At 40.5% G+C, this 27767-nt stretch overlaps 1 protein-coding gene across 2 annotated transcripts in view; it reads right to left on the bottom strand.

Annotated features, from left to right (window-relative positions):
- PSMB2 (proteasome 20S subunit beta 2) overlaps positions 1-27213 on the bottom strand; it is a 32289-nt gene extending 5076 nt beyond the window's left edge. Inside the window, exons 1-3 of one of the 2 annotated variants that reach the window (XM_025991764.2) lie at positions 27015-27213; positions 21593-21715; positions 18602-18672 (exon numbers count right to left, since the gene is read on the bottom strand). In XM_025991764.2, the coding sequence (XP_025847549.2) occupies positions 18602-18672; positions 21593-21715; positions 27015-27198 (378 nt within the window). In that variant the 5' untranslated portion in view covers positions 27199-27213. Of the gene's footprint in view, positions 1-18601; positions 18673-21592; positions 21716-26980 lie in introns of both variants that reach the window. The other variant, XM_025991765.2, reaches the window with a different exon arrangement.
- Positions 27214-27767: the final 554 nt, after the last annotated feature.

Below are 27767 nucleotides of genomic sequence, written 5' to 3'. Positions count from 1 at the left end.
GAGCTAGTGACACTGTACATTCCTTTAACAATGATTAACATGGGCACTGGGAAACTTGAAGAAACAGATGTTAGAAGAACACAGGAAAACACCATATGCTACTTGGAACTCCAAGCCAGTTATCCTAATAACATTTCCTAAAGACTACAGAGTAGCCCTAAGCTGCAAACAAATTTCTGCCTCGGGGATAAGATGGTGGACAGGCTGAGAGGAAGAACTGACCAGCAACAGTCAAGACTTAACTGACGAATTATTGAAAATAATTACCTGCCTGCCTAGTGGGCAGTGTGCTACACTGAGCCAGGCTCCAGGCTCCACACTCTCTGCCACATTCTGCAACTATGTTCTTAGTAAGTCTGATCTTAGACAAGACATTTAACCCCTATGAGTTTTTATTTCCTTATGTGTAAAACTGAGTTAATTAATCCTTCCCCTTTCCATTTTCCAGGGGGTATTGTAAGAAAAAATAATAGAGGTGAGGCATCCTAAACTCTGGAAGAAAAGATGCTGCCTAGGGATCCCTGGGTGGCGTAGCAGTTTAGCGCCTGCCTTTGGCCCAGGGCGCGATCCTGGAGACCCGGGATCGAATCCCACGTCGGGCTCCCAGTGCATGGAGCCTGCTTCTCCCTCTGCCTATGTCTCTGCCTCTCTCTCTCACATAAATAAATAAAAATTAAAAAAAAAAAAAAAAGAAAAGATGCTGCCTAAATCTCCCTATATTAGCCATACCCCAGTCTCCTTTTAGTAGCTTACCACTTTAAACAACAAAGACAAAACTGTTTAAATTAGCTAAAGATAAAAATATATATCTAATAGAATTTTTTCTAAGTGTGAAAACAGTCCTGTAAAATCAGGCCGACATAGAATACCTTCGTGTTGTTATGATTCAAAGTGGAACAGCAAAGAGGAAACAGAGAGAAGGAAAGTGGGGGCAGGGGAGAGACAGACAGCTGAGATGCGCATTCTAGCATCTCAGCAAATCCAAGAAATTTCATAATAAAGTCTCTTACCTATTTAAAAAAAAAAGGTTCATCTTTTTCTTAAGAGGCTAACTACTATTCTTCATTCTCGGGCCAAAATACCACTGTACAGTCAACCAGAACAATTTTATCAAGTTGTAATGGTGAGTTAAGGATGCGCTCAGCTACCCAAAGAAGTCTAAGCAACGGAACTCAGATATGCTCTGTCTCCAGGGAGGATCCTGCCCATCCTATGAGACTGCACTGTGTTTAAAACATGGGATTTTAAAAGACACCACCAAAAGATTTTACATGAAACTGTATCAATGGAACTTCAAAAGCAAACTGTACTGCCAAACTGGTCTATATAATATCATTTATTTATGCTGAAGCATCTGATACACTCATCAAAGTTGGTATTCAGAAGCCACAACACGTGGTAGAGAAGAAAACTCACAAATTATTGTGTGACTTTGAATTACCAACTTTTCCAAGTGTGAGATGCTCAAGCATAAATAAATGGTGTTATCTAGACTAATTAAATCAATACATCTGTGTAACAACTTGCAGTTTCTGAAATTCTTCTGACAATGCTCCATCAAAGATCCGTGGCTCACACTAGTTTTTTTTTTTGTTTTGTTTTGTTTTGTTTTAAATTTCAAATAAAGTCTTGTATACTGTCACTCTTGCTCCTCTCAGAATCATGGTGTTCAAAGTGACAAAGCCATAGTTATGGGTTTCTTGACTGTTATAGTCCCTCATATTGATTCCTCACCACTTTCCTGGAATGAGACAATTTCCAAGCACTTCAATTTTGTGCTATTCTGACAGCATACACAGTGTGTGACTACTGGTGGTGTGTTTAGGTAAATTCTTACCTGTAAGCTACAACTCACCTAATTCAAATATTTATGTCAATTGTAAGCTCCACGAAGGCAGGATTATGTATGATTTGTTCAATGATATACAAGCATATAATACATGCTCAATAAGTATTTAAATGAGTAATAATCATACCAGAAAGCATTACACGTTTTAATTTATATGTAGCTACTGCCTAGGTATCACAAGATGATGAGGAAAATCACTAGACAAATGTCATAAAGTAGTACTAGGTCTTATTTCCAAGAATTTACTCAAGTTTATGGAGGGCCAGCTCTCTCTGAATGCACATACATTGTTGCTTTTTGCTAGACTCCTGGGTCCTTCTATTTCTACCTCCTTTTAGACATGGGTTGCTAAGTAAAGAAAAAATGAGGCTACAGGTTAGGCACTTAGAATTGAACGAAGCAGAGAACAATAGCATAAATAAGTATCTTTGGAAGAAACAGATGGCTTACACTGTACAGTTAGACCTGAGTTCGAAATGTGGCTGTCTTACCAATCAATGTGTGGCTTTAGAAAAGCTAGTCACTTCTCTGAATCTTAGTGTTCTCATTAAAAACATGGGCTAGGAGCAGCCCCGGTGGCGCAGCGGTTTAGCGCCGCCTGCAGCCCAGGGTGTGATCCTGGGGACCCCGGAGCGAGTCCCACGTCGGGCTCTCTGTATGATGCCTGCTTCTCCCTCTGCCTGTGTCTCTGCCTCTCTCTCTCTCTCTCTGTGTCTATGAATAAATAAATAAATAAATCTTAAAAAAATAAATTAAAAAATAAAAACATGGGCTAATACCTACACAAAAGAGCTACAGTGAAGATTCAAAGAGATCATGCATATAAACAATAAGCCAAGAGTGCCAAGACACAGTAAACACTCAATAAATACTAAAATTATTACTAGAGAAACACAATCATCTATGAAGTTCATGGTGTCCATGAAATACACAGGGCAAGTACTCAGGAGAAGCCCACTTACTCCTAGCACTGAAATACAATTTCTCATAGGTGTCTTCAAAAGGGGACACAGAGAGATGTTAGTAACAAGTGCCCAGCACACTGCCAGACACATGGCAGAAATGCCGTGAATGACAGTTTCCTTCCCTCCCCTTCCCTGACTTGTTTCAGAGGCCTCAAGGTGATTGTATTCACTGTCGAAGACATTCACAAACATCTTAACTTAGAGCATAGCCACTTCACAGTCAACCAACCCTAACCTATCTCGAGATTGACACAGGCTTGGAGACTTAAGAGATTTTCTGGAAGTCTGAAAAATGCAGACTTGGAGAGTTAAGTACCATTTATTTATTAAGTACTTTCATGCTGTTTCTGCTGCTATAGATATATCCATCTGAGTGCCAAGTCTCACTTTCTACCTATTTTTTCATCAATTCCTTTCTATCCCATGATTAGCTTTACCTGTGAGAATCTGCCAATTATTCTGGGGAAATGGAAACACTAATCACTCATGACAGATTTGCTGGGAAACCTCTATCCTTTATAAAGTAGTTCTTGTTCTGTGCATGATATAATCGACTCTTTGGTTGTCACCACTATTCTAATTATTTAGATAGCAAGTCTAGGTAATAAAACAAAGTTATGAGGTCCCCAAGACAAGAACTGTATCTTGAATGTCAAGGCATCTTTCACAACAAAGGGTAGGACCAAATATTATATACAATTCTGAACTAAACATCCAGATGACCAATAAATGAATCCAAACATTTAGATGAGACATTCTCTGCCCATAGCCCTGAGGATTATCGTCAACCGTTTGCAGTGTAAACACCAGAATACTTAGTTTTAAAGATATATCTAATTGACAAAGAAAAAATTTTAATGAACCATCCTAGTAATTCAAAATGAATTTTAGCTTCTAAAACAAAGTACTGCCAAAATTTTGCCACTGTTTACAAGTGTAAGGGGGAATGCTAGAAAATGTGCTCTTTTCCTCCCTTAAAAAAATATATGAGGGGGACACCTGTGTGGCTCAGCAGTGGAGCGTCTGCCTTTGGCTCAGGGTGTGATCCTGGAATCCCAGGATCGAGTCCCCATCGGGCTCCCATGCATGGAGCCTCCTTCTCCCTCTGCCTTTGTCTCTGCCTCTGTCTCTCATAAATTAAAACACACACACACACACACACACACACACACACACACACACACACGAGGGGCACCTGGGCGGCTCAGTTAGGTATCCAACTCTTGATTTTGGCTAAGGTCATGATCCCAGGGTTGTGAGATTGAGACCAGCAACAGGCTCCACAATAGGTGAGGAGCCTGCTTAAGATTCAGTCTCTCCCTCTCCTTTTACTCCCTCTCCCACAATACATGATATAAGGTTATTTTAAAATGGAGAGCTTTAAGTCATTTTGAGATTTCTTCATCTATACGACAGGGACAATAATAATAAAGTGCCCAATGCAAATGCCTGTTAGATAGTAATACAGAGTAGTTATTATGACCATAATCAGCACGTCACTTTCAGGATCTGACTGCATTAATAAGATCAAGATGGGGATCCCTGGGTGGCGCAGCGGTTTGGCGCCTGCCTTTGGCCCAGGGCGCGATCCTGGAGATCCGGGATCGAATCCCACGTCAGGCTCCCGGTGCATGGAGCCTGCTTCTCCCTCTGCCTGTGTCTCTGCCTCTCTCTCTCACTGTGTTCCTATCATAAATAAATAAAAAATTAAAAAAAAAAAAAAAAAGATCAAGATGTCCCATAAAGAACCAATCAAATCACACACACCCTTTTTTGGGTTGCGAAAAGGGATAAAATTTAAGCTAGGGAAATTAACCAATAAGCACATCTCTTGTGCACTTCTCCCTGGGACTGAAATGGACTTCCTAAGTACCCAAGTCCGGCAGAACTGAGCTCTGTTTCACTGTGCATATGGAGGGGTGGGGGTGTACATGGTACACACAAGCAAACTTCCCTCAAGTTAGGTGGAGCATTTCCAGCCTTCCAACTCTGGTATATACAACTCCTCGTATATTCCCTCTCTCGTGAAAAAGAAACACTGTAGTGATTAAGAAAAGTGTGAAATTCCATAAATTTTACAGCTAAAGAGAACAGTTGTGATAAATACACAGAAACAACAAAATCAGCGACGAGAGTCTGGGCGGTGACAAGCAGCGGTGTGACATCTGGCGGAAGCCAAAGTCACAGCAAGGGGGAGAGAGGTGGGCGTGAGGAAGCATCCCGCCGAGCGTGGACACAGAAAAAGAGAGGAATTGACAGTCTTCCTTTGGAGCCAGGCCAGCCTTTGCCACCTCTAATTGAACAGGATGATGTCGCTATGAGTGAGGTGCTCTGGAGGTGCAGTTTCTTTTGCACCGTGCTGTACCCTGGAACATTACACAATGTGTAAAGCATACTTCCATTCCTGGAGTGATCTGGAAGGAAATGCAGAACTACCAATAGGACAAAGTAGTCTGTCTAGTGATGACAGTGTTTTAATCAATAGACTTCTAAATAAACTAAACAGAGACTGGGTTTTATTTTATTTTATTTATTTTAAACAGAGACTAGGTTTTAAAGGGACAGTGCATGCTAACTTCTTTTACCCCATCAACTGTCAAAGCTTCCTAAAAAATCTCATCTTTGGCATTGAGAGTATTTCACAAAAATGCCGTCTATAGAGTTGAAGAAAGCTCAACTAGTCTGCCCAACATCCCTTTTACAAATGTGGGGACTCAAGTTCAAAGAAGGGACAGTGATGTGCCCTAAGCCACACAGCTAGTTAGTGTCAGGACCAGAGTTTAGGCTTTCTGATTCCAAGCTTGCGTGCTTTTCTAAGAAACCATGCTGCCTCCACAAAATGGAAATTAGTGTGAAAATACGATTCAATATGTAAATGTCAGTTTCACACTCAAATATTTCAGAATATACTATTTTGCATACCAGTATCTATTGCTATTTCATGTATCACATCTTACAAGACCAATAATACTTTTAAGTTTTATTATTTTTTAAAGATTTTATTTATTTATTCATGAAAGACAGAGAGAGAGAGAGAGAGGCAGAGACACAGGCAGAGGGAGAAGCAGGCTCCATGCTGGGAGCCTGATGTGGGACTCGATCCTGGTACTCCAGGATCACGCCCTGGGCCGAAGGCAGGCATTAAACCACTGAGCCACCCAGGGATCCCCAAGTTTTAAAGATATAAATTTAATGTCGGACCGCATAGCTCCCCTAAAGGGTCTGAAACTATATAAAACATGTACTCAATAAGCACCTGTGATAATAAGCAGATATCGATACCATAAATGCTTTGCCGATGCCCAATTTTACAAATTCATTAATAAACAAAATGGATCAGTTATCATTTTTTTATACTAATGCTCTGAACTCTGAATCAAGAGCTTGTTTCCAATCATCAATAGAATTCACTAGCTACTTGCTTTGCATGGGTTTGATGGAATAATTGTGAAATTTCAGTATCGGGGCACCTGAGTGGCTGGGCTGAGTACCCAACTCTTGATTTCCACTCTAGTCATGATCTCAGGGTCATGGGATTGAGCCCTACATCAGGCTCCATGCTCAGTGGGGAGTCTGCTTGAGATTCTCACTCTCCCTCTGTCCCTTCCCCACTAGCATGATTGCTCGCTCGCTCTCTAAAATGACAAATAAACTTGAAATTTCAATGTCAATTTTGCCATTTTAATTCAAAGACTCTGTACTTATGTTGGAATTGCACTGTTCACTATATAAAGACTAAAAAAGAATCTCAGAGATTTCAGCAACTTTTGTCTTCACAACCTATGTACCTTTTCTAGCTCTAAAAGACTGTGGCTCTATGGATGGGGCTGGGGAAGATCTACCCGTACTGCCCAAACAATATAGTTCATGTGTATTCTGACTTTAATCGTCTGCAACACAGTCTTTTTTAAGGAAATCCATCAATCTCTTTAACAACAATGCTAATTATGCCTTAAGCATAAACGTACACAATTTATAAAAGGCTTTAACCAAATCCTGCAAGAGCTGAGACCAGAACACAGGGTTATTATGAAATGGGCAGATATTCCAGCCAACTTTGCTTTTGCATTTGAAATGGGATTATAGGGCAGTCCCGGTGGCGCAGCGGTTTGGCACCGCCTGCAGCCCAGGGTGTGATCCTGGAGACCTGGGATCGAGTCCCACGTCAGGCTCTCTGCATGGAGCCTGCTTCTCCCTCTGCCTGCGTCTCTTCCTCTCTCTCTCTCTCTGCATCTCTATGAATACATAAATAAAATCTTAAAACAAAAATGAAATGGGATTATATTTTATTATTATTTTTAAGTAATCTCTGTATCTATACCTAACATGGGGCTTGAACTCACAACCACAAGATCAAGAGCTGCATGCTCTACTAACTGAGCCAGCCAGGGGCCCCTTTATTCTAAATTTAATAGATGTTACTTACTGAGCATTTACTATGTGAAAAGCATTATGGCAGGTGATGAAAATGGAAGCCTGGTTGTGGAAAGAGCTCATAAAATAGACAGGGATAGGAGGATTCCAGATGAAGGAAACAGTACATGTGAAGGTAAAACAACATGGAGGACATGGACTGTGTGGGTACTGGCGACGATGGGAACATGTATGCTGAGTGAATTAGGTGATTTCAGCAGGAAGCAGAAGACCTGGGATAGTGCTGTCATTGGCTTTCTAAAGAATATGAACTTCAGCATATCAATCAAAGAGGATCCAGTGAAAACCACTCCTATCCCCCTGCTGGGCCAAGCCTTTTTCATGTCACAAGACACTCCAGAAGTGGTAGGGATAGAGGGTGAGAAATGGAATATGAACTTTAGTTAGAAGGTAGAACTGACAGGTATTAATACCTAGTAGAATAGAAAATGAAGGAGAAAGAGGCGTTAAGTAGGCTCTCAGTAAGGGGAAAGAAGGTAGAGCAAACATAAAAAACTCAATTTGGATACTATGAGCTTATTCGGTTTAGCTGTCCAGAGGCAGCTGGAAAGAGAAAAGAGTATACAATCCAAATCAAGAGCCTGAATGAAGAGCCAGCTACTTGGGATGTTTTTCATTTCCACAAACACTCATTCCTGTGTTCACGTGTGGAAGAAAGTGACCCATTACAACAGGACACCAGAGCAGAGCCATTCCTAGGCTGCCATGAGACCACAAAGAAACTGAGGGAGACGCGTGTTTGGGGGGTGGGGAATATAGAGAAAGCTTCCCTGGAAAACTGAGTCTTAACTGTTAAAAGCTAGCCATTTGGAGATGTGGAGGTACATTCAGGCGTGAATGCCTGGTAAACAGGCAGGGTCAGCAAAAGCAGAGAGATGAGAAAGAACACACAGCAGACTGGGGAGTGTGGATGACTGGACATGAAGTGGAGAAAGTGAGTGTGACAGGGGTGAGGCAGGTCTGGAGAGACCAGGGAAACAGTAGACGGCGACTGATGAGCAGAGGCTGATCTCAAAGACTGCACTAAGTTTGGGGAGACATTCTGGGGAGTTGGGAAGAAACTGGACTTTCAAAATCACAAGCTGGGACCAGCTCTGTTATCCACTTTGAGGGCAGGGAAAAAGGAGGTATGAAGTTGGAAGCTGTAAACAGTCTTGGCCTAATCCTGTGACTGAAAAAAAAGTAGGGAGTTTAAACTGATCAGGATCAGAATATTATCTGAGCTTCACAACAAGGAAGCTAAATTAAACGGACTGCTTGACTTGCCTTGTTTTCTCTTGTTTCGGATACATTTATCTCTGTAGTACTAAAAAACAAAATGGCCCATGTTTACAGAGTCTCACACTAACTTGAAAAATATAGAAACAAGCAAACCTCTGATCTTTAGACCCAAGACAAAAGCAGCATTATCCTGAAAATGAGACCAACCAAAATTTCCCTTTCTCTTTTCTCCACTGTAGGTCCTTCTCTGGAAGTCTACTTGGTGTATCTGTTTGATGCTGGCATGTGAAATCATCATAATATAAGAACTGTCCTCACTTTCCTTTTATAATGATTAGCTCATGTCAAATGTTTTGCTTACCACACTGGCAGCAATCCTTACAACGGCTGAGTTCTTGAACTTAAGATCAGCAATGTTACTGCAATTACAACCAAGATGTTAAACTTTAAAAGCAAACATCTTTTAAATTATTATTTGAATAAACTATGATTTTAAATGCTATAAGTCAGAAGATAGGGATGTATTTTTGTGAAAAAAAGCAATGAAGACCTGAGATCAAATGCAGCTTTATCATTTTACATTTGTTACTTGAGATAGTCATTTGGTCCTGGAGCTGCCAAGTGCTCCATCTGAATATGGGGATAGGATTGCTTTCCTGACAGCTGTAAGGAATAAAGAGTACTGGTCTCTCTTAAAGTTCCTGAAAGAAGGCCTAGTAAGTAGTAGGTGCCCAAATAATGTCAACTGAATCTGAAACTAAGGAGCAAAAAATTTGAATATTGTGCATATTTCAATTTTTAGCAAAACTAGATTTTAAAGGTCCCCTTCAAGAATTCCAAAATTTCTGTAAATTTTACTTCTCTAAAGCCATCACTAACCCCAAGTTTGAACAGTTCTCCTGTTAAAGTTGTAATCTTACCGTAATTAGAACTTTAGAAATTTAATGAGTTGAAATGCAACATGGCACAGATGCCTTATTATACCAACTAGTTAACACGGTATTTGTTTTCTACATTAATTTTACTTGCTAATCAAAAATACTGCTTTCTCCCAAATAACATCAAAATAAAATTGCTGATTGTGCAATGGTAAAGCCAACACCACCATGTCTGCAACAAGACCACTTGAACTTTTTTTCATGAGCTGGCAGTTTCCAGGGAAAATTTAAGATCCCATATACCTTTAAGCCAGTTCTCAAAAAATTAAGTGCAGAAGCCATGCTTTGTATACTACAAGGCAAATATTAGGTTGTACATACTAAGCATGCCCATGAGTATCTATGAATATTGAACATCACAGCTGATTCACCTTCCTGAGTCAATAAGTAAGTCTGCTAGAAAAGATACTTAGGACTATATATGACTATATATGTTTCTGGATGTCCACAGCAATCAGATATAGAACACTAAGGAAACCGTGTTTACGAGCCCCTCGATTAGAACACGGTGCTCCCCATTAGCAGCCTATGTTCAACACAAGATACTCTTACCTCTTCAATTGACATAGAAGCTCCTCATTGGTCTCCCCGCTTTTCTCTTCTTTCCCCACACTTCACCAAAGAGGAGACAATGGTCTAACCAAATCTTATCTGATTATGCTAACTCCCCCTCTTAGTCAACAAGCTTCCAGAGAGCCCCACTGCTTTAGCAAAAAGCTTTTTCATCAGTGTTCATAACATGGACTACCTCTCTAGTTTCGATCTCTTCCATTCCCCTGAAAATCTCAGCCATATTTAAAACAAACTATTTAGATTGTGGATTTTACATATGTAGAACACATAGTAAAAACTAAATAGAGATAGGTATTTATATATGTTTTTCAATCAACAGAGCCCTAATTTGTATACAGTACAAATTGTATACTAGTTAAAACAGAAAATTAGGAGGAGACTCAGAGAACTCTGTCCTTGTCCCAAACATCATTAGAAAAACCCTATGCCTCACTTAACACACTCCCTTACACACCTCTCTGGTCTGTGTTTCTGGTTTTTCTTTTTGCTTTACTTTTGCCTTAATGACAGCTGGTCCTTTAAGGCTCAGGTTAGGTTCTGTTCCCAGAGCACCGATCTAACTGTATAGCCATTGTGGCACTTGTCCCTCTGCAGTGCAATTTCTCCATCTAAAGGCACTCACTGAGCTCTGCACCTGTTTCCCCAGCCCCAAGGACAATGCAGGCAGATTTACTGAATGAATGATTATCAGCACCAGTGGGACTTCTCAGTTATGGAAAACTACACGTTAGGAGGCATCAGAACGGCAATATAGAGTTTCGGCAGGTTATTTTAGTTTATAAAGATTCAGAGATTATTTCCTCTCCCTGCCTTTTTTCTTTCCAATCTAGTTAATCCTATTTGTTCTACTGTCTACACTCCAAAGCAATGGTAAATTTGAACTTCTTTTCTTCAATTTTTTAAATAAAGATTTTATTCATGAGACATACAGAGAGGGAGAGACACAGGCAGAGGGAGACGCAGGTTCCCTGTTGGAGCCCAATGCGGAACTCGATCCCAGGACCCCAGGATCACACCCTGAGCCAAAGGCAGACGCTTACCCACTGCGACACCCAGGTGCCCCTTCTTTAACTTTTCAAAAAATGTGTTATGCTTTCTTGTCCTTTTACCCTTTTTTTTATTTGCTTAAACTTTTTTTGTGAACACATAAAGGTGCATACAATATACACACATAGCTTAATGAATAAAATGATTATACATGTAACTACCTTCTAGATTGAGAAATAGAACAGTCAACTCCTTCCCCCTTCAAAAATGTCCCACTGTCCTTCACTTTAGATCACTTTTTGGGGAGAGTATAGGAAAATCTCACAGAAATTTTTGGCATTAGCCCCTGAATTCACATGCCTGAGTGATCCTGGGCCAGGCCAAAAAAAAGAGACATCAGGTTGAATCACATATTGTACACCTGAAACTAATATAACACCATATGCGAACTATACTGGAATTAAAATTTAAAAATAAAACAAGCATTAGAGATTGGGAGGGGCACAGGAAGAGGCATCAATATGTCAGAGTATATGTGTATTTGTATCTGTGAGCATGTGTGAGGAAATGCCCACACACACCAGGTTTGAAGCAATCCTAAAAGGTAGGATAAACCTGTACTTCTAATGGTAAATATTTTCAAAACAAAAGCATGTTTTTACTAAGCAGACACAGTACTCTGCTGCTCCTGCCTTAAACCATACCTTAATAGGAAACCGTGTAATTTTCACTACACAAGTTTCAAAAACAGTATGAATTTACCGTCAAAAACAAAACAGTATCAATTACCTTCAACCCCATTGTGAGAAGGAAAGATGCTCTAAGGTACAAGGTGGCATTACAGGGTTGCACGATCCTGGCTACCCAATAAGCTCATTCCTTTCAACCAGAACGGGGTTCTTTCAGCTCACAGCAGGCATCCACAGGGTAGCACAGATATGCTCTCTGAGTGAGAAAGCAACACCTTCTCACATACAACCCCCTGGAGAGAGATGGGGAGTGGGAGGGAGGAGGGCTTTACACCTGCGAACTCCTAACTCCATCAGCACTAGGGCTGGGAAAAACAGCACATATTTAAAAAAAAAAAAAACAAAAAGGATTCCAGTAACTTTCAAAGAAGGATCTTCTTAAACCATTTTTTCTTAGAAAATGAGTAAGTGTAATGATTCAACATATAGGTCTTTGTCTTCCTAATGGACTTAGTCAAACCCTAATGACTGCGTAAGTAAAGTGCTTTATTTAAAGGGCAGCTGTCAGAAGTCTTACTCTTCTTGGTAGGAAAACACTATAAGCACAAAGTGTTGTCACATTAAGTCATCTCAACTTTAAGGCATATCTGTCGCTGGGCCGTTGGATAATCAAAATGACCACTAAAAATAGAACTATCTCCAATGGAACAGACATAAGCCACCTCAATCCTCAGCGACTCCTGTGAGATGTGACCTGGGATACACATGTGTTTTGCATACCACTGAATATCCATCTAAAGGTAGCCATATGTTTTCAGTTTTTACTGTATGTCCTATTCAGGCTAGGAAACAAAGTAATCAACAGACATATAACTCTGGGCCCATCAGAAAATCTAGTTAGCTGACTAGCTGCCTGGGGTCTGGTGGGAAAGAACTGTTCTCCAGGTCTAAAAGGACTGCTGCTTGCACTGAAATTCCATGAGTTTCATGATGAACCTCTTGATTTTTTTTTTTTTCAATTTCCTCATCACCAAAAGTAAGCCAGCTCTGTCTGTCAAGATGCCCAGGCTGTGTGGCAGTGGTGTCAAAGGCTGCCATTTGCTTGAAGGCACTGCCATCTGTGGCAGCAAAACATTTTGTCTCCGGAAAATAAACACATCTGCCTTTGCCAGTGTCCTCCCACTGTGTCGCCCATCTGGAGCAGGTGAGCTGGAAGGCAAGACTGGGCACGGGTGAGACGGGGGTGAACAGGGGAGACACGGCCTCAAGGGAGATGGCACATGGAGGAAGAAGGTAATGCTGTGTCATGTCACATCCTGCTAACCCCATTTGACAAAAAGCATGTGAAATTACCCTTGTTAGGGATATTTTAATCATATGTAACAAATGGTTAATCGTGTTTAGAGGACAAGACCTGCAAAGCCAAGGTTTCACCAGGGCCATCTGCTCACCATGTCACATGACCTCACTGATACCAATAAACAGATGATATCTTTGTGACACCCACCAAAGGCAAGAGGACAATAACTCTAGGGGTCAGATTAGAGGCTCAAAGCAACCAGGATTCTTCTAGGAAAAGACCACACTATACATGCCTACTATAAGCCAGATGTAACACACTCAAATTCAGGCCAGGGTTTTGGGACAAGTCATGGTCACTTCTAGAAATGACTAATACTTGAAATTCTTTCTGACATATTGTTTCCCTGAAAAAATGAATTTAAGTCTGGTTATGGTCTTGACATTAGATCTTTAAGTTATACCATTTGGAGTCTAGAAGATACTATTAAATTTCCAATCAAATTCTTTCTTTATCCCAAGGTTTTTTTCAACTCTCTCTCAGGGAAGCTAGTACTAAACCTTCTGAAACCGAGCTCTTTCAATTACACCACTAGTTTTCAAACTTTGGTGGGAAGGGGACAGCAAAGCTGCTTTTTTCAAATAAAATTTTACATGAAACCTCAACATATAAAATAAATAATAGTGCTGATCTATGTGAAGCAGAGCTAAAGTTTTACCATATTGGTCTCCCTTGGTGACTTTCCTGAGGCAGCTTCATGGAACAGAGTTTGAAAACCACTACACTAGGCTGGCTGATATATTTTACTTCTATTTTTTTAGGTGCTTAAGTATTAACAAATATAGCCCTATAAAAAGATAAATTACCAAAGGCTTACCAAGTACTTGGCAGAAAAGGTTCTATGAGAACACTATGGCCAACAAATAAAGCCCTGAAGATTACATACCAGGGAGGGCAGTGTTCTACTCTAAACCTTGCCATGAAACTCCACATTCCCCAAAGATACTGGATTCGGCTGGTTCGTATCTGTTTCTACATATGCAAAATGGAGATCTGGGTGGATAATAAAATAATTTTTTTAAAAGATTTTATTTATTTATTCATGATAGACATAGAAAGAGAGAGGGGGGCAGAGACACAGGCAGAAGGAGAAGCAGGCTCCATGCCGGGAGCCCGACGTGGGACTCGATCCCGGGGCTCCAGGATCACGCCCTGGGCCAAAGGCAGGCACTAAACTGCTGAGCCACCCAGGGATCCCCGGATAATAACATAGTTTTAGGGCATTCAAATACTACACCAAATATGCCACCTAATTAATTTCAAGCAAGAAACAGTCCCATTAACTTATCACTCTCTCTTCTATAGTCCATTAATCAAATCATAAAGAGAATTTAAATAAGCATCATTGCGAACTATGCTTATAAGCCATTACAAAATTTTCAAAATAATCCTATTAAAAATCCAACTAGTTGGACAGCCTGGGTGGCTCAGCAGTTTAGTGCTGCCTTCAGCCCAGGGCGTGATCCTGGAGACCTGGGATCGAGTCCCACATCGGGCTCCCTACACGGACCCTGCTTCTCTCTCCCTCTCCCTGTGTCTCTGCCTCTCGTTCTGTCATGAATAAATAAAATCTTTAAAAAATAAAAAAACAAAGCACCTGGGTGGCTCAGTTGGTTAAGTGTCTGCCTTCAGCTCAGGTCATGATCTCTGGGTCCAGGGATGGTACCAGCATCAGGTACCCTACTCAGCAAGGAGTCTGCTTCCCCCGCCCCTCCCACCGTGCTCATACACACACTCTCTCAAATAAATCAATAAAATCTTTAAAAACATATATTTTAATGAAATTCCCTTCCAGTATATAAGTATACAGTAACATTTTCAGTGGTATCTATGGACCAACTAGATGACATTCACTCAGCAAATATTTACTAAACACCTACAATGAGTACCTATTTATATGTTACCCACATAATCCTATATGGAGATTTTTTTTTTAAGATTTCATTATTTGAAAAAAGAAAAGATTTCATTAGAGAGAGAGAGAGAGAGAGAGAGAGAGAATGAGAATGTGTGTGTGCGTGCATGGGAGCTGGGGCGGGTGGTAAAGGGAGAGAATCCCAAGCAGACTTCACACAGAGCATGGAGCTGGATACAGGGCCTGACCTCAGACTTCATGACCCCCGAGATTATGATTAGAGCCCAAATCAAGAATTAGATGCTCAACCAATTGAACCACTCAGTGCCCCCCTATATGGAGATCTTGACATTTTAATAAAACTGAAAATTTTATGCTTCCCCAAATGCACAAACATATTTGTACCAGTAGTCCAGTAAAGTAAGGAGACAGTATGAAAGAGGATGGTATTTGAAGTTAGAATCTTACCTCAGCCTTTGACAGGCTATATATGTGTCTTTGGTATACTTGGACACATACCAGAAATACTTAAGCTCTTTATTGACCAGTCTAAGTAGGCTTATAAGTAAAATGGGGATAACATTCATCTTATAGTGTCTAGTGAGCACTAAATAAGGTCACATATATAACTAGGTAGAGTAGCACTAAGAGAACCTCCTATGACAATGACATCTGCAATGTCCAATATAGTAGCCATTAGCCACATGTGACTATTGAGCACTTGAAAAGTGGCTAATGTGAATGAGGAACCAAATTTTCTTATAGAAACAAAAGCTTATTTTTCATTCAAAGCCCAAGAGACTCTCACCTAGGAATTAAATTTGATTTTAAATTTAATTTAATTTTAATTATTTTAAATTTTAATTGCCATTTATGACCAGTGGCTACCATAGTGGGATGTGTTGATCTAGAACAAAGCCTTGCGTAATAAATGATCAATGTTGCTTTATTTCTATCTTCCTTATCCATATCAATACTTTTTCATATCTTCTTTACCAGCAAATACATTCAACTGAAATAGCACAACACAGAATCTCCCATAAGAAACTAACTTATAACTATTAAATTGCTTCTTCGGGATGCCTGGGTGGCTCAGTGGTTGAGCATCTGCCTTTGGCTCAGGGCGTGATCCCAGAGTACAGGGATCAAGTCCAACATCAAGGTCCCTGTATGAAGCCTGCTTCTCCCTCTATGTCTCTCCCTCTCTGTGTCTCTCTCATGAACAAATAAAATCTTAAAAAATAAATAAAATAAATAAATTGTTTCTTCAACCAAGGAACAATAGCAGCACTGAAACAAGTGATTAGTCATATGTGCCACATACTGTGCTAACAGCTTTGCAAGATTACTTCATTTACTATTTATAATAATTCTGTAAGTGCTATTATTTTGTAAATAGAAAAATTAAGTTAGAATCTGTCCAAAGACGCACAGCTAGTAAATCAGTGAGCTAACTCAGACAGTCTAGGGGCACCTGGGTGTGGCTCAGATGGTTAAGTATACAATTCCTGATTTTGGCTCAAGTCCTGATCTCAGAGGTCATGAGACTGAGCCTCGCATCTGCTCCATGCTCAGGACAGAATCAATCTGGTTTTCCCTCTCCCTTCCCCGGGCCCCTCCCGCTGCTCGTTCTCTCTCTCAAATAAAATATAATAAAATAAAATAAAATCTTAAAAAAAAAAAAACAAAACACAAAAACCTCAGCAGCTTAAATCCAGGGACAGTGCTTAACCACAATGCTAAACCTGCTTGCATTTTAAGAACCAGTTTACAAAAAATTCATTATATACTCTGCAACAAATGTCCACCCAACCACATACCACCCCCAAACACACACACACACACACACACACACACCAAATTAGAAATCAGACAATTTGAGCTACAGACACAAAGTTATACATGGTAAGTGGCTGACCCAAAATAAGTCTCATGTACCAACTGATGTGACTGTATAAATGTACCAAATCTAGTGATTTCACACTTATTAGAAAGAAAATCACCTTTCTCCCCAGAATAAAATGACTAAAATATAGGCTCATATTTTAGAGCTAACCATCTAACTTGATAGAAGGGTGTGGGAGCAGAGATTGGACTCAGAACCATAGGCAGAGGTAGTCAATATTTACTAGAGCCCTATGTCACAGTCTACAAGGGATATTTATCTGTTAAAACATCAAACATTTCTGCTAGGAGATTAACTAGATCCACTGCATTTGCATGAAGCACATTGCCACTCTTATCTCCATTCTAAAAGGAGCTTCTTTCACTTAACATCTGCTGTATTTATGATAAAGTATTTATTGTGCCCAAAGCTGAAATTCTTATTCCAGTCCTGCCTGACAAGTCAGAGGAATATTTTACACAGCAAGCCACAGCATACTGTTTACCAATGCCACAGGAATGTCTGAGCGGCAGAAAAGGTCGTATCTAACCCATTTGCCTCTCTCACAGAGTAGTGAACAAGAAAAGGCCACTGACCTTTAACCCAGATCAAAACAATATAGGTATATCTCTAACTCCTCTTCAAACCCCATGATCGTTATATTGCACAAGTCCCTGGGCCAAAGGTAGCACTGAGAAAAAGATATCTATTTATTGAGAAGTTCTCAATCCAGTTATTGGGTACTAGAAAATAAACTGTTTTAAAGACTTGTAATAAGAAACTTTAAAAAAATAACATCTGTACTTGTTTAGATTTCTGTCATAACTCAGCTTAAGCGAGTGCAGATAAAACTAAAACCGTAATAAAAACATGAATACCATTGATGTTCCAGCAACACTACTGAAAAACCAATGTGAGGCAGATAGTCAAGCAATTACAGCACCATTAGTGTAGCGGTCTGACCTGCTGTGTGACCTGGAGCTAGTCCCTTTGCCACTTTATGCCATTTCATTCCGTGTCAGTGATAGAGAACTGACTACTGTATCTCAGTGGAATAGTGAGTAGATTAAATTACTAAGCAAAATGCTTAGGGCAAAAGTCATATGAATGTTAAATATTATGATTTACAAGCATTCATTTTCCTAGCACTCCTGTGGGGTTAGGAAGTTATCTCGATTTCATAGATGAGTAAACAGGCACAGGGGGTAAGGTCACGTGGTAAGGCTCCATTCACTTAGTCCCAGTGGGAAGGAAATAATACACACCTTTAGCAATCATATGCACTTTCTTTGCACATCCTACACAGTCTTTAATACAAGTCCTTAACTTGATGCTGCCATCTTTTAACATACTGTTGATGGAACAAAAACAGCTCTATGATAGCAACAAGGTCAAAGCAAGTGAAGATGAATAATTCTGTGTGCTTTGGCAAGAATAATCACAGAAAGACACATAATCTCAAGATGAAATTTGCACTGTTATTTTCAAAGTTTCACCTCCACCGCCATGTAAGAACCTTCAGTCACAGGAATTAAGGAACATGGTTTGCTATGAAAACACTTTGAAAAAAAAAAAAATGTTTAAAGGCTTTCATAGGACTTCACGTTGGTGTGCTCCATCCAAATTCTCTGGGGAAGTGTATATTTGCCCTTTGGGATTTAATTAGCAACTACACAGAAAAAGAAAACAAATCCAAAGAGACTTAAGAATGAACAAGTACTAAGGAGAAGGGTGTAGGAAGTCCAAAAAAAGGTAAAAATACTTTTCTTCATATAATAATAATAATATAGAAAAAGCACTGAAATTTTTCTACCGTCACGTAAGGCTGCTTGCTATATTGCTTACCCGACTCCGAAGACAGTCAGCCAAGTTTCGGCGCGTGAAATTAGCTGCTGCTGTGGGAGACAATTCGTAACCTGGTACAAGAGATAAGTAGTCATAAAGTAAACCAGAAGGAATAACAGCACCCCAAACCATTCCACTACTCCTCTTCTCACATCTCTCCACTCCCTGTACACCCAGAGTACATGAAGTACACAGAATGAGGAGTACAATCCTACTTCTTATCCCTTTTCCCACTCAACAGCTGTGAAATAGCTGGTTAACACCAACAGTAATTCCTGGTCACAACACAGAACCAAGGTAACTATTCCATGGTGAGAGCAAATGCACAGCCTTGCTTAAGCTGTTCATTCATTAACAGACTGGTTTCCTCTATAGAAGGAAGGGGGTACAAATACATAGGTATTGGGAAAAAAAGAAAGAAGTCACAAGATGCTGATTTTTTTAAATCATTTTCTTCTTTAAAAAATGTATTTATTTATTTATTTATTCATTCATTCATTCATTCATTCATGAGAGACACAGAGAGAGGCAGAGACACAGGCAGAGCTACAGGCGGCGCTAAACCGCTGAGCCATCCAGGGTGCCCAAGATGCTGATTTTTAAAGTTTATTTAAAAAGAATATTGGGGGGCAGCCCTGGTGGCCCAGCGGTTTAGCACCGCCTTCAGCTCAGGGCCTGATCCTGGAGTCCCCGGATCGAGTCCCACGTCGGGCTCCCTGCATGGAGCCTGCTTCTCCCTCTGCCTGTGTCTCTGCCTCTCTCTGTGTGTGTCTCTCATGAATAAATAAATAAAATCTTAAAAAAAAAAAATAAAAAGAATATTGGGAAAAGAGAGGCTGGAAGCTGGGGTTGCCTCAGGGTCATACTTCATATGGTTTTCTTTAAAAAAATTTTTGTTAAATATGATTTTCAAAAATACAAGCAATAGAAAAAACGTTTCCATCACTATCAACATTTTAAAAAATAGATATCTCAAGCATAAAACCTAAAGTTGCAATGGCAACAAAACTATAGCCCAGAGGGATGCCATCACATGTGCATTTAATGATGCACTCACTCTGGAACTTAGCCCCCACCCCTAGTAAAATGGGACCAGAGCCAAAAGCCATGAATGACCCACAATTAAGCAGACCCATGCAGAAAATGTCACTTTGGAAAGACCAACAGCATGTGGTTAAGTTATTCCCTACAACATTTCAAACACCTGTGTTACAGCAGGTACGATTTAGGTTAAAATTCTAACAAATATTTATTGAACAGCAGCTATATTTCAGGGTCTATGCCAGGTGCTTCCATAGTTTACTGTATTTCATCCTTACTACCAGTCTATTACTGCATATAAATCATAATGCAAGCAACTCTGAACAAGCAGGAAATACTTTACAATTCTATACCTAATCCCCTAAATACTACTAAGGATTTGATTGATAGTTATCTGAAAAGCAGAAAAGGTCTGATGCCTATTTACATAGAGACTTTTCCTCCCTTCCCTTAACTCAGTTCTTGACCTTTAATATGCGTAACAACTGCTATGTAGGGTAGGGTTACACACACAAAACAACACTGACAGGTAATTTAAGAGATTTTTTTTTAAGTTTTTTTTTTTAAGATTTTATTTATTTATTCATAAGAGAGAGAGAGAGAGAGAGAGGCAGAGACACAGGCAGAGGGAAATCAGGCTCCATGCAGGGAGCCCGATGTGGGACTCGATCCCGGGTCTCCAGGATCAGGCCCTGGGCTGAAGGCAGCACAAAACCGCCGAGCCACCGGGGCTGCCCAATTTAAGAGATTTTAAAGGCAATTTTAACCATACACGATTTTTATTTTGTGCAGAGTTTAAACCATGACAGCCATGCAACATGCAACCCTCTCAACTCTTGTTTACTTTCCCTCCCTCTCCCACGAGAGGGCAGTGAAATATTGCTGTAGCTATACTGTACTTGAGAAACATTGGCATCCCTCACCTGCCATGAAGGCACAAAGTTGAACCACTGAAAAATAATTTTTGAAACATTCTCAACTTGCTTAAACCTAAGTGCCACATGCTTTAGGTTCTTTTTTCATCTTTGAGTTCTCTGTGGTACTAGCCAGAGTGCTTAATAGAGAGAAGACCCTCAAACTGGAACTGAAAGCATGATGCTAAATTTGCTGCCTAAAATCTATATAGAGGAGTCCTATCTAGCCATTTTATACAATTATACTCAAATTAAGTTCTTTCACAGTTCCACATACCAGTGCTGTGTATAAGTGTATTAAACTGTGAAGTAAACAACTGAAGGTCCTTTCTGCTAGGGTGTCACGATAAACTTTCCTGGATCACATGGCCAGTGGTTAGTGTTATTTGATAGTGAGGCTTTCTCTAATGAGGAAATCCAGTGAGGAATCCTCTAATGAGGATTGGAGCTCATTAGCCCCAGAAAGAACTCACAAAAATCCTAATTATCTTTCTGAACAAGAATCTACCTAAAAGGCAAGGTACTCTTCTATGACAGTAAATCTCCCACAGTTACAAAGCTTTAAGTTTACAAACTTTTATAATTCATTAATATAAATATAATTCATTAGTATTATTATCCCATTTTAGATGTGAGGCAAATAAAGACCCAGGGAGGCTAAGTGACTTGTCACATTATAAAAAGTAAAACCAAGTTTAGCTGAAATCTTTTAGCTCTGAGGTTCAGATATACTTTGGCTCCAATAACATCCTCCGAAATATCTAACACTTAAAAAGTCTGATACTACCATATTCATCTCCAAAGTAGCCCTCAAGTATCAGTGGTAAAATGGTTCCCTTTTCGACTCTGGGATTTTTGCAGAAAATCTTTAGGATCAGAAGGAGGATCTAGATAAAGTTTCAAAAGTAGGAAGAGTCAAATAAAAATATGACCACACTGGTCTGCTCATGTGTAGAATTGTCAGTAGAGCGTATTCTTTTTTTTAGTTCAAATTTAAAGAGGAATCAACCAAAGTTACATTCCAAGTATTACCCACCATTTCGCATCTTATAAAGTTGCACATTTTTCTGAATATATTCTGCAAACTGTACAGTGTCTCCAGCCTCTCCAACACATAGGAGTAAGATTTTTTCACTCATCTTAAACATCTTGTCATGATCTGCACAAAGAAAAAAATAGCGTTAAAAATTACATCAAAAAAAAAATTACCTCATCAGAAATTTACTATTTTATAGGCAACCACAAACAGGTTGATCAATCACCATGTTGAATAATTTTACTAATCACTGTTTTTAGAAGACTTTAATGGGCAACTATGTTAATTATTCTCTTTCACATTCCATGTTAAACCCACTGGCATATTGTATTAAGGTCAATCTCAGTTGGAGAATATATTTGAAAGCGGACAACTGAAAATACAGTTAAATGCGTTTGAAGGTGCTTGAAGCACAAAAACTGAACCTTCAAAGAAACTGAAGGAATCAAGCCAATGGCTTGATCTTCAGGTTTATGATTTCAAAGCCCTGAAATATCTCTACAAATACAAATGTTATTTTATTTATATACACACAAAAGCACCTAAGAACCAGTGCTACAATGAAAATTAAGGATCATCTCGAGAAAGAACAAATCAACTTAGAATATAAATCAACTTAAAAGGTAAATCAACATCACTTCAAAAGCAAAGAGAAAATTAAAATGACTGCCAGAGCAAAAATTCTAACACTAATATTTCAACACTGAGCTATTTAAAAATACCTAAAACATCCCAATAGTCTACTCTTATCTAGTTGAACCAGACTCATTTAGATTACAAAGATAAATAAATATTCAAATAGCAATTAGTGCCTAAGGAAGAAAACTCCATATTCAGTCTGTAGTTTCAGAAAAAGCATAATTCTCCCTATCTCACTCTCACTTTCACTTTTCATTTTTCAAATAGTACTGAAAAATCTTCCCTGGGAGACATGTTTCCTGTCTGAAAGCTTCTGAAATGTCAAAATCCCTTAATAGGATTTAAAGAACAAAATGTTACAGTCAAATAAATATTCTACAAACATTTGAGAGTTGTAGAACCATAATACGGCTTCTTAAACTTTGGAAAAAAACACATAAATTGTACCTGCAGATAGTATCAAACTGCCTTGAAACTCCTAAACAAACATACTTTTATTTGTTATAGGCTATGGAGACTCAAAGACTGTTAGTTTGCAAACTTGGTCATAACGAAAAAAAATTCACTTATGGATATACTATCTATGCAAAGAAAAAGGAGAAGAGTATTAGCTGCCCCTGGCATCTAACTTCTTGCCAGTGACAAGAGTATAGGCAATTTTTATTTCTTTCTTTCTTTCTGCTTTTTAGCATTTCCTAAAATGCCTATGCTAAATCTTTATCACTTTTTTAAGAACACATTACTTATAAATAAATAAAATTAAAAAAAAAAAAATTTTAAAGGGATCCCTGGGTGGCGCAGCGGTTTGGTGCCTGCCTTTGGCCCAGGGCGCGATCCTGGAGACCCGGGATCGAATCCCATGTCGGGCTCCCGGTGCATGGAGCCTGCTTCTCCCTCTGCCTGTGTCTCTGCCTCTCTCTCTCTCTCACTGTGTGCCTATCATAAATAAATAAAATTAAAAAAAAAAAAATTTAAAAAAAAAAAAAAAAAAAAAAAGAACACATTACTTAGTAAGTTTTCATTGTTTGGGCAGCCTGGGTGGCTCAGTGGTTTAGTGCCGCCTTCAGCCCAGGACGTGGTGCCGAGGTCCTGGGATCAAGTCCCACGTCAGGTTCCCTGGATGGAGCCTGCTTCTCCCTGTGTTTCTGCCTCTCTCTGTGTGTCTCTCATGAATAAATAAATAAAATCTTAAAAAAAAAAAAAGTTTTCATTGTTTTAATAATGAGGAAAAAAAGCTGTTTTTATTTTGGAAAGAAGAAAGTTTGTTTACAAAGAACTAATGTCACACTTAGAAGAAATGTTAAAATTCTAGGCAGTAAACTGTTTTAAGTTCATTTTGAAATGAACTTATTAATACAAAGCCAAAGTGTGTTTTAAACATTTATCATGTGTCTAGTGAGTAGTAAAGGGATATATTATACATACTAATGGCTCCTGAGGAAACAGCCTGCATAGCACTAGGGAATTTCTGATCCTTGACAAGGAACTTAGAAGATCCACATAGATGAAACAAATGGACAACAAACTGAATAACATCAGTAAACAATACTGTGAAAAGGCCAACTGCACTAGAACCAAAAGACCTTGGTTATTTTTATTTTTTAAAGTAGGCTCTGCGACCAAGGTGGGTCTTGAACTCATGACCCCAAGGATCAAGAGTTGCATGCTCCACATACTGAGCCAGCCAAGTGCCCCAATAGACCTTCGTTATAATCTGGGCTCAGCACTATGTACTTGGGCCCTAGTTTCCAAGAATTTAAAATGGTTATACTATCACCCCTACCTAACTCATAGTTAAGGAAAACTGTACATGTATAATATTATTACCTAGCATGTGTAGTTCAGATTACACCTGCTGTATGTATTCAGGGAAAAAAACACTCTGTGTGGGTTTAAATGCTCTGAGTAATTTAAAACAGACCAGGAGACCAGAGACATGAAATATAGCATATAACCAAACTGAAGACTTGGGGCACTTGCATAAGCAAGCAATCTCTGGGAAATATCTTCCCTATATCAAAATATCTTAAAAAGTGATGAGAAAAAAAAAATCAAAGTATCATCCTTATTTTATACTCAGAAAAAAAAAAAAAATCCCAAAAGGTTTACTCGTTTTCAGCATTCTTGCTTAACCTACAAGTTCCTTCATGAAACGAAAGGTAGGAAAAAGTCCTCATGGAATCCTAACGCTCCTATCATAAAACATTTTATATCAGAAAAGACAATAGGGAAAATTAGAGTTGAGTGGAATTATTTCCAACCACTTTCAAGAACTAACTCAAATTCATCTTTTTTCCACACCACAGTGATCTTTCTTTCCCTTAGGCTTTAATCCTGAAATCAGTAGTTGAAAAATTAACCTAATACTAATGAAACTTCTTTTATCATACAAAATCATTTTGTGGTACTTATTTCCTTGTCTTTCTTTTTTAAAATATTTTATTTATTTATAGGAGAGGGAGCAAGCTCGCGCACAATCAAGAGAAGCAGCAGAGGCAGAGAGAGAAGCAGGCTCCCTGGGAAGCAGGGAGCCCCACATGAAGCTTGATTCCAGGACCCTGGTAACATGACCTGAGCTGAAGGCAGACACCCAACCTGTCCCTATTTCCTCGTTTTCTTAATGCCTTAGACCCCTGTATGGATTATATAGAATAGCGGTAAAGGTACTGACTTGGTTATTGTGCTACCTGCTAAAATCACCTGTATTATCGAAGGTCTTAGTTTTCAAAATGGACAGATTTACCCTCAAAACAAATGGACTCCTTTAGAAAGCAGGATCTACAAATAAAATCTCTACGAATTGATCACGGAATTACATCAAGTCATTTGACTTGAGGAATAATCCATACCATAAATGTCTACCAAACCATTTCCAGGCCTCTCTCTTCTTCAGGTATCACAGAACTCCAGCAAAGTCCCTCAGAGTTCTTTCCATCTCCCCAAGTGATGACAGCCTGACAATCAGATGCCTGTCACTTATAAAAGCAGTGATGGACACTTACTTCAGAAAATACCAGATTTAGTAATTTTTCTTTCCTTAAACCAAAGATGAATCATAACCTGCCCTCAAAGCTTTCCCTAATCTTGGGACGCCTGGGTGGCCCAGCGGTTGAGCGTTTGCCTTCAGCTCGTGACCCCGGGGTCCTGGGATCGAGTCCCCACTGGGCTCCCTGCATGGAGCCTGCTTCTCCCTCTGCCTGTGTCTCTGCCTCTCTCTGTGTCTCTCATGAATAAATAAAATCTTAAAGAAAAAAAGAGCTTTCCCTAATCTCTACAATCAAAAAGAATCTCTTCTTCCTCTGAATTACCTAAAAACACTATCTTCTTCCTCTATGCTGAGTTTTTTTTATATGCAGCAAAATTTCCTAGCTTGCACTATAATAATTTGTATACACATCTGAGTGTCTTATTAAACTGTAACTTTAAAGAGAACAATCTACATCTTCTTCTTTGCATCCCTTCAGAAGCTAGCACCGTAATGAGCAACACAGGTGCTCAAAGTCTATCGGCCAAATAAACATTAAGCCACCTGGGCCAAAGTATAATACTTTTTTAACAGGAGCATGTCTATGATCCATCATGAAAACACACTCTTAGATTCCACAGGAAACAACCGAGATCTTTAAAAAAAAAAAAAAAAAAATTTAAGTATTGGGACGCCTGAGTGGCTCAGCGGCTGAGCATCGGTCTTTGGCTCAGGGCATGATCCCAGGGTCCTGGGATGGAATCCCATGTTGGGCTCCCTGCATGGAGTCTGCTTCTCCCTCTGCCTGTGTCTCTGCACCACCCCCATGAATAAATAAAATCTTTAAAAAAATTATTAAGTGTGGCCTATGGGGAGACAGTATACTATAGTAGCTACCGGCAAAAAGGTCAGAGTCAAACTACGTGGTGTGAATCTGGGTTCTGCCTCCCGTGGCCTTAGGCAAGTTTCTTCCCCCTAGGCCTCAGCACGAACACCTGTAAAATGAGATGATCGTGCCTATCTTAATAGGTTAAATAAAGGAATCTCTGGGTGGCTCAGCGGTTGAGCATCTGCCTTCAGCGCAGATCGTGACCCTGGGGTCCTTGGGATGGAGTCCCACGTTGCGCTCCCTGCGTGGAGCCTGCTTCTCCCTCTGCCTAGGTCTCTGATTCTCTGTGTGTCTCATGAATAAATAAATAAAATTTTATTTAAAAAAAAGGGTTAAATGAATTCATGTAAATCGGGCAGCCGGGGTGGCTCAGCGGTTTAACGCCGCCTGCAGCCCAGGGTGTGACCCCAGAGTTCTGGGGTCGAGACCCACCATCGGGCTCCCTGCATGGAGCCTGCTTCTCCCTCTGCCCGAGTCTCTGGCTCTCTCTCTCTCTGAATAAATAAATAAATCTTAAAAAAAAAAAAAAAACGAATTCATGTAAATCACTTAAAACCGCACCTGTTACCCAGGCGCGTAGCGGCACAGCTGCCCCCTACGCGTCGCTCCGCTAAGCCCGGCGCCGGACTTCCTGCACCCTAAGGCTCCAGTCCCCGAACTCCACTGGGACACTTGGCAGCCGGCGGTGCCCACGGCCTTGGCGTCCCCAGGAGCACCCCGCCCGCCCGCCCGTTTCCCTCGTTACGAGCGACCACAACAGGAAGACGTTATCAGAGGTGCGTGGACCGGGGAGCCTGGCGCCCCGCGGGGGTCCCCCCCATCCCTCTCCCGCGGCCTTCCCCCCGCCCCCCCCCCCCGCGCCCAGGCCCGGCCGGGCCTCCCCGCCTCCTCGCACCGTCCTTCATCTGGACAATACTGCTGGCGGCCACCTGGTCGGAGGCGACGAGGACGTAGTCGGGGCCCTGGATACCGATGAGGTACTCCATGGCGGCGGAGGCAACGGCCCGGCGCGCCGGGCTCCGCTGCGGCTTCTGGCCTCGCCGGTGAGACAGCACCGCCGGCCGGAGATCCCGCGCGACCGCCCGGGGACGCCGGCGCCTTCGGATGACGCATGACTCTCGCGAGAGGTGGGGGGGGTGGACGGGGCCTCGGGCGCTGGGAGCTGCGCGCTCGCCACCGGGTTGCCTTGGGTGACGCTGAGCTTAAACCCGGCGTGGGGATGACGTCACGAGCTGCACGGGAAGCGCCGAGCACGCGTGGGTGCCGAGAAGGCGCGTCCCTACGAGGCGGTAAAGCGCCTCCGGAAAGTCCTTCCGTCCGTGCTTCGCAGAAGTGTTCCGGTTCACGATCTGAGCGCGGAGGCTAATTGCAAAAGCTCGACTGGCACATGTCCCCGCTGCAGATTATGTGCACTTGTTACTTCTGGTGAAGAGCGACTCGAAGGGAGGACTCTTACTTTGTTTTAGACTTACCTGCATTGCATGCGTGTTTGCAATTCTCCTCTAGCGCTTCTTTTAAATAGGGCCAAGCAAAAAAAAAAAAAAAAAAAATAGGGCCAACCATCGTTTGCATGTTTTTGCAATGCTCCTGCAGCGCTCCTCTCTTTTAAATAGGGCCAAGCATGACCATCTCTTTGTATCTTGCAGCCATTCTGGGGAAATCTGAAATACTCCCTGATTCGT

This window comes from Vulpes vulpes, chromosome 10 (genome assembly GCF_048418805.1).
Source record: "Vulpes vulpes isolate BD-2025 chromosome 10, VulVul3, whole genome shotgun sequence".
In the NCBI taxonomy this organism is placed as follows: domain Eukaryota; kingdom Metazoa; phylum Chordata; class Mammalia; order Carnivora; family Canidae; genus Vulpes; species Vulpes vulpes.
The sequence above is the reverse complement of the archived record's forward strand: the minus strand, read 5'-3'. Positions and strand labels throughout refer to the sequence as shown.